Source organism: Mus musculus, chromosome 14 (genome assembly GCF_000001635.26).
Source record: "Mus musculus strain C57BL/6J chromosome 14, GRCm38.p6 C57BL/6J".
NCBI classification, from domain to species: domain Eukaryota; kingdom Metazoa; phylum Chordata; class Mammalia; order Rodentia; family Muridae; genus Mus; species Mus musculus.
In genome coordinates, this window is record NC_000080.6 from 103,272,494 (window position 1) to 103,285,151 (window position 12,658).

Genomic DNA, 12,658 nt, shown 5'->3' on the forward strand with positions numbered 1-12,658 from the left:
GTTAAGGCTGGAAAGTCCCTGAGGAAGCCATCCCAATGTTCACCTCGGGCACAAATGCTTACATGGATACATGCCCTGCAGTTCTCACTTATCCTAAGGAAAATTCCTTCAAAGTTGAAAAGAAATTTTAGGTCAAAGGTACTTATTTAATTTTATCTCATTAATTGAGGAAAAATCTAAAATAACCCATACGCAATTAAAATCAATTGAAGGACTATGGAAAGCCCTAAGTGGAAGAACATTAAGATATTAAACTGCAACGTACACAGCACATTTATGCAAAAAAGTATTTTGTGCTGTTTAACAATGAGATCAAACTGTCCTTGTGCAAAAATTAAAAGAAAAACTAATAAAAGGGGCACTAGTGGGAAGCATGACTCTTCCACAGTAGATGCTCTGTGCCTCAGGCATCCAATGCCTGGGTAAAGCTAGAGCTGCTCTCCGCACAGTTGTAGGTTTAACAATGTTCATTTCAACAGATTTCTCAAAAGCCTAAGAAGAACCCAAGTGTCAACCAACCAATAACAGTTGCATAAGTTTGTGATGCACTTAGGAGAGTCTACTGACTGAGCTAATCTGTATTTATTCTAGACTAGAACTGACGGTGGGTTTTTGCCCTTGTATCCATCACAGCAGAGCGCTTTGTGAAGGCTGTGTGCCTATGCTTGATTAGGACGTGGCAAGGAAACAAGTGAACTTTATAGCTGAACCTCACTTCCTATACTACTTCAATTATTTTATATGCAGTAAAAACTTAAATAATAGAAAGCATTATTAAAAGGACACAACAATCTACATTACAGAATAAAATCATCTAAAATAATAAAGCATCATATATAAAATTATGAAAGAAATTATAACAAAATTCTGTTTCTATACTCACATGAAGAATTATACAGATTTTTAATAGATACTTTCTAAGTCCTTCATATAGTCTAATTTTAAAATACTTTTATGTGGCATTAGAATTTAAATTAATACTGTATTCATGTATTAAGTCAACCAAGCAATGCCTTTAGAGTCTTACCAATTGTAACTGCAACTTGGCTACTTTCTAATAAATTTATCTTTATATCCTCACTTGTGTCCAAACAGATTTGTAAGTATCAAAATGGAATCTCTTTTATTCTTGAGAAGCAGCTGAATATTTTTCTTTATCAGAATCAACATTTTACAATGAGAATCAAAATGTTGTAAGAAAAGCAATTATGTCAAGGACAGAGATATGAAAATAGCACTTAAAAGAAAATAGACTATTTTTCTAATTCCAATTCTTCTCTAATTTAACAATTACTTACAGCTTAGCCCATGCTAAGTGACATTTTCACACAGGTCACTAATATACACTATGGCCTTATCTGTACAGTAGTACAGCTAGGTCATCAATGTAAACTATTATCCAACTGAGGTGCCACTGAAAGTGACAGCATTATGGGACAGCTTGTGTCATATAACAGTACTGAATTGTACAAACAGACCTACAGCTGACTAAATAGGCTTTAATATAGAGCTAAGTTCTGAATGTTGATCAACTTTGAAACAACAAAGGCAGACTTACAATATGAGAACAGCATACCAAACCCTTAAACTACATACATGGGTATAAATTCATCACTAATGAATGAGTAGGAGTGGGAGCTGCAACATTACAATTCTATTGTTACTGTTCTTGTGTGGGAAACCAGAAACAAGCAACCTTCTCCAACAGAACCATGACTGTTCAGAACTGAACTACACGGCCTAAAATACTGGCTTATGAGTTTGGCATCACTGGAACCCCCTAGAAAACTTGTTAAACAACATTTTGCTAGACCCTAATATCCAAATTTTAGACAGGGTGGGTGGGGCCCGAGAACTGGTCCCTCTGATAAGTGCCCAGTTAACAATGGTCCCGGTTAAGACCCACTGTAATAAGCGCTACTTTGAATAACATCTATGAAATTACTGGATTTTGTAGGTCAATTTATGTGAATCAAACTAATGTATCAAAGAATAAAAAACAAATAGCAAAGAGACAATAGCCTTAAGCAAAAATACCATTAATGTAAGAAATAAATTGCCATGTTAGAGACCTACAACCTACAAATTTTGCAAACATTTATGAAATGTAAAAATAACAGCACACCCACAAATCCATGAAATCCTTTAAAGGCAATGACTTTACATGCATAAAGCCAAAGTGGCAAACACTCATTCTACCAGCCATCACTGCTTCTGTTTCTGGAAACAATAATCTGTACATTCCAAAAAGTTTACAGGTACGCCAGCTATTACTTATTGTACTTCATATAACAGAACTAAGAAAAATGAACAGTGATGGTAAGAAGTTACCATGAGTTTATGAAAAATATATAAAAATGGTAATAAATGTATTTCTATACCAAAAGTTTATACATTCCGAGATGCACTGAAAACATACAATGCCAATGTATTCTTCCAAGTAAGAGTCTGCCTCATTAAATCACACATTTTTAACATTCTTGTCACAATGTACAAAGAGGTTTTGTTGGAAAACAATTTTAGTAACATAATATTTATTTCTGTCTTATTCATACATTTTAAAATGTCATTTATGTACAATTAGTATTAAATATATTTTCAGGTTAAGAAACTGTCCTAAACAATAAGGAAATAATATAAGCAATACATCTGTCTTTGCAAATAAACATGACTTTCAATTCCTTTTTGTAAATAATCTTTTTGTATTAAAAAAAAAAAGAAAGAAAGAAAAAGAAAGACATAAAAATGTCACAATCATGCACTGGATGGCTGGACAGCATAATGATATTATACCAAATGGCAATGACGTGATCAGCTATGAAAACAGACCTGAACAGCCTAGGTTAAACTAAATATGGACCTATGGTCAAATATCTGTATTTGACCCAAAATCTGAAGACAGGATTGATACGATCTGTAATTGTCATTGGCAATGGCATTTACATTTTCCAGTGGTACATCCTTTTATCTTTTTTTGTAACAGTCTCACTGCAGACAGGCTTGGAATTTGTAGCAATCCTGTGTTAACATCAGGATGCTGAAATTATAAGTATGAGCCATCATGCTGAGCTACCCAGCACACACTTTACTGCAGTTGAGGAGTACTCTACTGAACTAAATGTGTTATTACTAACATAATTATAAATGCTGTAAATATGTTCACGTAACTTCACTTGCTACAAGAATGTTGTAAACTTTAATACTTCTTACTAAATGAGGATATTCTATAAATATTTCACTTGCCTCAGTTAAAGTATGCAAGTTTCCCTATACTTTTTCTCTGTAGTTATCTTACCTCTTCCATCTTCTAATCTGTGTCTTCTAATGACACGTTGCCGTTTTTCTTCTTGTCTTAACTGAAGATGTTCCTCAATATTAACCCCCGGTACAGGGACAGCTGAATAATTGGCCAAAATAATGAAAATAACATATATCATATAATTTGAGTATATAATAGCTGTACCTATACAAATATGAATAAGTAAAAGCTAGCAGAAAACCACCTTAAACTTAAAATTTTATTGCAAGAATTCTTATATAAGCTGGGCAGTGGTGGTGCATTCCTTTAGTCCCAGCACTCAGGAGGCAAAGACAGGCAGGTTTCTGACTTCAAGGCTGGTCTACAGAGGGAGTTACACAACAACCAAGTCTACACACATAAAACCCTGTTTCCAAAAAAAAAAAAAAAAAAAACAACCCCCAAAAGAAATTCCTACCATAAAAGGTTCATGAAAAAAGTATCACCCATGATCATATCAGTTACCAAAACAACAATGTTCATGTTAACCTTAACTTTAAAACAATATTTAATAGAAAGACTTTCAACTACTAGAATTATTGAGGTGAGGGTAAGATATTAAACATAATAAAATAAATTACCTAAAAGGAGGTCTAAAGGTATCATTTCTTTCACTGCATCAAGAATCCCTCTTTGTCTTGCTTCTTGACCGTCCAACTCTCTTGCACATGCCTTGCAACATCCACACACGGCACAGCCAGATTCCCCTGAACCACAACCACAGATCCTACGTAGAAGCAAACAAACAAACAACAAAACACAGGCTTAACGGAAATCCTCTAATTTTTTAATATTCTTTTTTGTAACCACTTTTCCAATCTCTTGTATTGATTTCAAAGAAAAGTAGGAATTTTAGAAAAACAATGAAAAGAATGTGTTATGAGTCTAATGATTCTAGTATATTTCTACACAAAATCAAAATAGATGCTACAACTAATTATAAATGGCCATTGTCCTATGAGTTTTCTCATGAGTGCAGGAGTGTTAGGACTAAGGACCAGCATGGGCGGTGGCTGGCACTTGCACCAACTCTGTCTCCAGGAGAGGGTGTGTAGGCCGCCTGCAGTGATAGGCCGCAGCCTTATCAGCAAAGGGTCAGCTCTGTCTCTCTCCTCAGTCTTGATACATTACCATGTCCCATGCTTCTCTTCTCTCTGCATGTAACTACCTAATCCTTGCTTCTGCTTTGTCACTATCAGACAAACTGAAAAGCATATAACATGTCTTTATCACTAAGTAAAGAAAAAATACTCCCTGAAGTCGGCTACCAGGTTAGTGAAAAACTAACTTCTTTGTAACACTCTTCATAGATATAGAAGTCATAGCTTTAATTACTCACTAATTGGTCCTTTGAAACTTTTGATAGCCCTGTCACATTCATGGTAATATAGAGTTTTGTAAAGGGACAAGAGACAAATGCTTCTAGCAGCAGCTCAAATGGTGTGGCTGCTAAGTATCCTGCAAACTGTGAGCTTTGAAAAATAAGGATCACTGACAATGTGGAAGATCATGTCTTATGTTGATATTTGATGCAAAGACATAGAATAAATAAAAACACAACCCTCAAAAGACTAAAAGCCTTCACAAAAATTGAGGCAAAAAAAAAAAAAAAAACCCAACAACTAAATACTACCAAATGAAATAAAACACGACACAAGATAACCACCCAAGGTGGAGCGCCCCCTGGAATGTAGCACTAGAAAATGTATAAATCATATACCACGCTAAGACGATAAAGGAGGAAAATGCAGAATTTTCTCAATCTATATAAATTAACTTTTAACAAATTTAACATACTTCATTATTTAAGGAATTCAAGAAACTAAGAACAGAAAAAAAAATCCTTAAACACATTCAGAGCCACAAATGAAAACATACAATGAACATTACATTCAATGAAAGATGAAAAGCACGTCTTCTAAGACTAGATAAAAAATTAGACTCGCATTTGATTAACATAATACAGCATAGGTTACCAGAGCAATCAGGAGGGAAGAAAAAACAAAAGATATCCAAATCTGAAAGAAGTATTGTTATCTCCCTCTACATATAATTTCATCATTAGAAATCTCTAAAAATCTTATACAGACACTGAAACGCTAAAAGAACTGGTAGAACTAATAAAGAAACTCAGAGAACTGGCAGGAGAGAAAGGCAACATGACTGACAGGTGGCATTTCTTAACATTAAAGAAAACTCCAACAAAAATTACACTGACAAAACCATCAGAAAGAATAAAAAAAAATCAGCAATTAATTTAACCAAGAAGGTGAAAGACTTGAATAATGAAAACCACAAACACTGGTGAAAAAAAGTTAAGACAAATAAATAGGACCACATCCCAAGTTCAAAGATAAAGACTTAATATTGTTAAGATGTGAGAATCACCCTATGAAGCCTACAGATTCAATGCATTCCCATTAAAATAAAATCTTAATGATATTTCTCACATGAGTAGGAAACATATCATAAAATTAAGAGTTCCTTAAAAAGCCAAATAATTTTGATAAAGAAATACTATTCTTTGTGATTTCTAAACATATTAAGGCCACAAGTCTGAAATGTGAATGATGCTGGCCAAAAGAGAAGCTTAGAGGCCAAAGAAGCAGAAAGGAAGCCCAGAAACAAATGTTCACACTAATATCCAAATGACTTTTTGACAAGGGTGTCAAGACCACTAACTATAAAAAAGACAGTCTTGGTCAAGAAACTATGTTAGAAGAATACCCAAGATGCAGTTTGCAAAACACATGAAACTCAAGAAGAAGGAAGAACAAAGTGTAAATATTTCGATCCTTCTTAGAAGGGGGAACAAAACTCCCATGGAAGGAGTTACAGAGACAAAGTTCAGAGCAGAGACTTAAGGCATGACCATCCAGAAACTACCCCACCTGGGGATCCATCCCATAGACAACCACCAAACCCAGGCACTATGGCAGAGTCCAACAAGAGTTTGCTGACAGGAGCCTGATATAGGTGTCTCCTGAGAGGCTCTGCCAGTGCCTGACTAATTTAGAAGTGGATGCTCACAGCCATCCATTAGACAAAGCACAGGGTCCCCAATGAAGGAACTAGAGAAAGTACCCAAGGAGCTGAAGGGGTTTGCAGCCTCCTAGGAGAAACAACAATATGAACTAACCAGCACCTACAGAGCTCCCTGGGACTAAATTTCCAATCAAAGAAAACACATGGTGGGACTCATGGCTCTAGCTGCATATGTAGCAGAGGATGGCCTAATCGGTCATCAATGGGAGGAGAGGCCCTTGGTCCTGTGAAGGTTCTATGCCCCAGTATAGGGGAATGCCTAGGCCAGGAAGCAGGAGTGGGTAGGTTGGGGAGCAGGGGAGGGGGGAGAGGACAGGGGATTTTCAGAGGGGAAACTAGGAAAGGGAATAACATTTGAAATGTAAATAAAGAAAATTATCTAGTAAGAAAAAATAGAAAGAAATTAGGAAAGAAAAAAAAAGGAAACTATGTTAGAAGACTGGATATCCACATGCATTATAATAACATTAGGCCTCCATCTAATAACATTTACAATATACAAAAATCAACTCAAATGGAAGATCTAAAACTATAAAGAAATTTTTCTAGGGGTCCTAGGTAAAGGCCCCAGCTATGAAGCCTGTTGACTTGAGTTCAATCCCTGTACCCTGTGAGAAAGAGGTGACTCCTCCCATTCATGCTCTGACAGCCATGTGTGCGTCAAGGCATGTGCACACCTACAGCATTCACAATAAATGTGCTAAATTTTTACTAGAAGAAAACAATTCATGATGTGTTATGTATGACAAACTTTCTTGAATTGAGTAATACTTTTAAATATGTCACCAAAAGCACAGGCAACAACACAAAACTAAACAAGTTGGGCTTGACGAAAGTTAAAAATCTTTTTATATCAAAAAACTGCCAACACAATTAAAAGGTAGCTCATAGACATCATTTATTTCGAATCACGTACTCACACACCGACCAACTATAAGTCAACCAAAAAGAATAAAGAACCCAATTCTCCTGGCTCTCCTGGCTTCACCAGGTTCTGCTGGTGTAAGACTTGAAGGGGTAGTTCTCCTAAGAGCTACAACTGCCTACAAAACAAAGAAGAGGTGCTTAACATCATTATTAAGGAAACTCAAATCAAAACTACACTGGAGCCATTTCACATCTCTCGGGATGCATAAAATCCAAACAAAGAAGACAAAACTAGGAAGAACATGGAGAAACTGCAAAATGTATGCACTACTAATGGAAATATAAGATGGCAGTTGTTGTAGAAAACACAATGAACATTTCTTGAAGGATTAAAACATGAATTAATATGGTTCAGCAATTCCATTGCAGTAGGCATAGCCAAAAGAACTCGATGCACTCTCTAAGAACTACCTACCCGCCTACCTAAGTGCACAGTAGCAATATGCACATGCGCTTAGATGTGTCCATCAAAAGGCAAAAGGATAAGAAACACATTCACTCAATTTGTCCTGAAGGAAGGAAATTCTGACATGTATGGCAACATGGATGAACTCTGAGGACGTTCGAGTAAGTAACATGAGCAAGTGAAAGGAAGCCCTAGTACCATGTGCTCCACTTGCGTGACATCTTTCCAGTAGTCAAAGACAGGCAGACAGAAAGCATGAGGGTAGAGAGAGGAGGAGAGTGGGAAGTGGGAATGGCTGTTAAAGGAATATAGTTAGTTTTATAAGACAAAAAGCTGTGTGTGTGTGTGTGTGTGTTTTTACAGCATAACAGTGTGAAATACTAAAAAACATTGAATTGTATACTTACAAATGATCACAATAGTCAGTTTTATGTTACAATGCCTTGAACCACCAAAGAAACTGTAGAAAATGCCTAATTTTTAAGTGTATTATAAGGTATGTAGTAAGAATTTTATGATGACTTAAATCATCTCTAAAAGTTCACAGTACTCTGGCATTTAATATTATCTTAAATTTATTCGAATATTTATTTTGGTCATTAACAAAAAATATTTTAATTGGCTAAGTGTTAGCAATGAAAATTGTATAAATATCTGTGGAAGAGCATTTAAGAAAAATAATTTTAGTAGGACACAGAGAATTCAAAAGTATGTCTGCATTTCTGGATTCTTTATTCTGGATCAAGCTTGAAGTTTGGGGGGCTGATTTTTAATGAAAACAGACTAGGAAAGGTTTGAGAGATTAAATTCTAACACTGTTTACAAAGAAAAGTTGGATCCTTTTACATAAAAATACTCAAAATAAAAATTAATTAAAGATAAATAAGTTAGGTCACTAAAGTAGAAAATGGTATCCAACAAAGCACCACAGAATAAAAATTACCTATTCGTAGAGTACATTTTTTACTTATGCTAATAAAATAAGCCATGCCAAGAACAAGAAAAAGCCTGTGGCTGCAGTAAGTGGTAAGCCTGAATCAGGGGTTATCACTTGAGCCTTGAAGTATGAGGCCAGATTGACCTTATCTCAAGCAACACAATTTAACAAAACAAGCCTGAAATAATATTTCAATAGCCTTGAAGGAAAATGGCTATTGTATACAATCTACTTATGACAAAAAAAGCATAAGTCCAGAAATACAATCACAGGAGATGCTGCCAGGAATTGGGAAGCATTACTTGATAGCTAAGCATTTGCTAAATAGTAAAATCAGAGACTGAAGGTAGTTTTCCTCAAACTAGGCTTTTCTTCACAAAATTTCACTCCCACCCTAAATCAGCCAATTATCAGAAACCTAGTCTTAAAAAAGACAACCCTTTATGTGTTATATTACCTATAAAATGTAAACGTGAAATTCTTCTAAAGTTCTAGGAGAAAATTCTATTATTTGATGCACCTCACATACTAACTTAGAATTGACAATAATTTAGAACCTTGGAGAGGAAAGGTTCATTTCAGCTCACAGTTCCACATCACAGAGGGAGGCCATCACAGAGGGAGGCCAGGGCAGGAACCTGGAGGCAGGAACTGACATACAGCCCATGGAGGAGTGCTACATCTTGCTCTTCATGGTTTGCTCAGCCTGCCCAGGTGTGGCACCATACGCAATAAACAAGATTCTTCCACTCTGAATCATTAATCAACACAATACTCCACAGACTTGTCTACAGGACAATCATATGGAAGTGCTTCCTCAATTAAGAAGTCCTCTTCCCCAGATATGTATAGGTTTATATCAAATTAACAAAAAAAAAAAAAACAAAAAAAAACAAAAAACAAAAAACAAAAACAAAAACAAAAAACTAACCAAGACAAACCCTTAAATCAAGAATCTATAAGAAGATGGACAGATGGGTGGATGGATGGATAGATAGATAGGCAGGCTAGATAGATAGACAGATAGGTAAGCAGGATATCATGTTAGAGAGAAAAAGAATGTATTTTTACTCAAGAATCATATAAATTTGATAACTGTACTAAGAAAAGATCAATAAACATTTCGCATTAAACAAGCTTAGGAAAAAAACAAGGCCCTAGATTTGAAGAAAAGTATAACTTAATTTTTAAGTAATGGCTTCGATGAATCAAATGAAAGGAGGCCAAACATAAAGGTGACTAAATTAGAACACAATATAGTAGAAAATAACTAAGAATTCAAGTTTAGGCTTGAATGTGTAGCTCAGTGGTAGAGTACTGAACTGGTATTAGTCTGAAGCTCTAGGTCTGAAACCCACACACCACTACCCCAATACACGGGCACATATAAAACGTAGGTGGACACACTGTGAGATAGCCTGAGACACAAAAAAACAAAAACAGAGGGGAGGGAGAGCGTGCTTATTTTCTTCCTAGGAAGTCTAGTCCTACCCTCCAGGAACTCTGTCAGGACGGCCACTGCTAACACAGCTGGCGCCGTAGCCAGTGCAGTCTCCACACACGGTGCACACCATGCACTGCTCCAGCTTCCACTTGTGCATGCCTGGAGGGCACATCATGGACTTCTCGTCTTTCTCATCCAGTTCTTCCTCCAGGTCTTCATCCATTGCTGTTGCCATATTTTCAACTCCAAACCCTGTATGACAATTAAATTTATAATTGTATGTGAATTATTTCCATATCTGAAAACATATCTCCCAACTTAAAAACATACGTGAAACCCTGCTGTAATCACAGTGGTTATGTATTTACTCAATCTATTATTCCTCATCCAACTTACTCATTTATCTCTTATCTGTAGCATACCACCTAAAGAAAAGCCACTCAAGGTAACTATGTCTAATCAAGAACTTCGTTCAGGGATGCAGGATGCTAAGCTGTTAAAGGCTAAGCTAACAATCGAGAAATAGAGCACAGCACATGAGGTCTTCGTTTAGCTTTGTCATCAGTGAACAATATAAAAAATGAGACAAGCAAATACCAGATAATTTTGGTTAGAGCTAGAATATGCAATTCTGGTAGAATTCTGGTATCAAGCACAATCTTTACTAGATTTATACATAGTAGTATTTAAGAGTCAACAGCATAACTATTGTCTTTGAATTAATCTGTATATTCAATAAAATACAAAAGGACTCTTATTCATATTTCATAATTTAAAATAAAAGATCCAAGCTAGCTACCTGAAACATAAACAATTGTTTTAAAAATGCTAACTATCTTTTTAAAAACTAATATAGTTATATACACAAATGGGACCAACACTCTACCTATCAAAACTGGTTCTTGTAACCTATTTGAATCCATGGTCAAGCAGACCTCAGAAGAGATGCTCTTGGTTTGGTTAATAAATTGAAAGTTTAAACCTCGAATGATTGAAGTTTATCATAGTCCAATGCTTAGTTCTGACTGTATGAACATATCTTCTCCCACTGCTTTAAAAAAAAAAATCAAAGATAGTCAAAAATTGAACTAAAGAATACAGGCAATGTTGGTAACAGCTAAAAGTAAAAACCAGAAGCAACAATTAACTAAACATACCATTACAAGCAAAGATCAAGATCACGACAGCAAGGAAATTGAAGGATAAAACATCCCTTCCCTTCAACAGCCTAAGAATTGAGAAGAAGACACTATGAAAATAGATAGCTACAGTTTCACCTTTCCCTAACAAAAGGCCAGGGAATAAGAGCAGTCTGAGCTGTCAAAATACTCATGATTAAACTAGAAGGGCAATACTGTTGAAAGACTACTGCCAGAAAGTAGTTAAAACTGAAGGTGACAAGCATATGAGAAAAATCTCCTTTCCATGAATAATTCAGTCATCAAAAATGTTACAGAAGAACTATTAATTAATGTAGATTTTTATAATATTAAACAGCTAGGAACATTACTTCTTCAAAAAACAAAAATACAAGTATTACAGGATATTTGATCAGGCTGTGAACTCTGAAATTGTGTTGTTTGCTGGAAAAAATTGTTTCTAGATGTGCTCAGCCTCAGCACACACCTTCAATCCCTCTGACTGAAATACAGACTCACTCTCAGCACACACCTTCAGTCCAAACGATGAAGGCAAACTTAGTCTGTAGAAGGAAGCACTCATAAGTGAGAGTGATGACTAATTGAATGGCAGACAAAGTGATGAATCAGAAAAAGATTTGACAGAATAGGATATGCACACTCTCAGAAGAACAGAGAAGAAAGGGAAGCTACTTGAGAGGCAGCATAGAAAGGAAGGAAGGAAGCTATGTAAGGAGAGCACTGCAGGAGAGGACAAGAGAAAGGCAGCAGTGAGGGTGAGGGACAGTTGTACAGAGACAGGCTGCAGAGAGAATAAGCTAGACACATTCTCTGGCTAGAACCAGCAGGAGAATGACAAGGAGCCAAAAGACTAGAACACATCACTGACTAGTATGACGCCTGGGAGAGTAGTGCAGGAGGGACCAAATCAATCTGCCTGGAGGAGTTTGAGCCAGAACAGCTGAGTTAAACCAGCCAGAGCACAAAAAGAGATAGAAAAGGTAATTTTATTATTTAGCAGTAAGTTTCGGAGGCTAAAAACATTCTAGGATTAGAGTAGATTGTATGGGGGCTAGAAGCTTCCAAGACTAGGTCTACTTTAGCAGACAGATGCGATAAATAAGCTTCAGGCCAATAAAAGTTACTATTACAATAAAGCCTATTTTATTTTTGCAGTGATTGACTTTTATCATTAATTATTATCAAGTAAAAATTTAGGGGTTTTCTAAATTTATAAAAATCAAAGAGTCATTGTTTTTAATTGTTATGTATGACGTTTGCCTGTGTGTGTGTGTGTGTGTGTGTGAGTGTGTGTGTGTGTGAGTGTGTGTGTGTGCATGTACAGAGCATCAGACCTCTGGAACTGGAGTTACAGATGGTGTAAGGCACCACACAAGTGCAGTGATAGAACCTGGGTCCTCTTAAAGAATAGCAGGGCCTCCTAACTGTTGAGACATCTCTT

The 12,658-nt window shown here is 36.0% G+C and overlaps 1 protein-coding gene across 38 annotated transcripts in view; it reads right to left on the bottom strand.

The window, feature by feature from the left end:
• Positions 1–12,658, bottom strand: part of Mycbp2 (MYC binding protein 2, E3 ubiquitin protein ligase) — a 233,430-nt gene that overhangs the window by 159,083 nt on the left and 61,689 nt on the right. For all 38 annotated transcript variants that reach the window (XM_011244896.3, XM_017315794.2, XM_017315789.2 and 35 more), the window contains 3 exons: positions 10,105–10,309; positions 3,880–4,025; positions 3,296–3,397 (listed from right to left, as the gene is read on the bottom strand). In XM_011244896.3, coding sequence (XP_011243198.1) covers positions 3,296–3,397; positions 3,880–4,025; positions 10,105–10,309 — 453 coding nt within the window. The remainder of the gene's footprint in view (positions 1–3,295; positions 3,398–3,879; positions 4,026–10,104; positions 10,310–12,658) is intronic.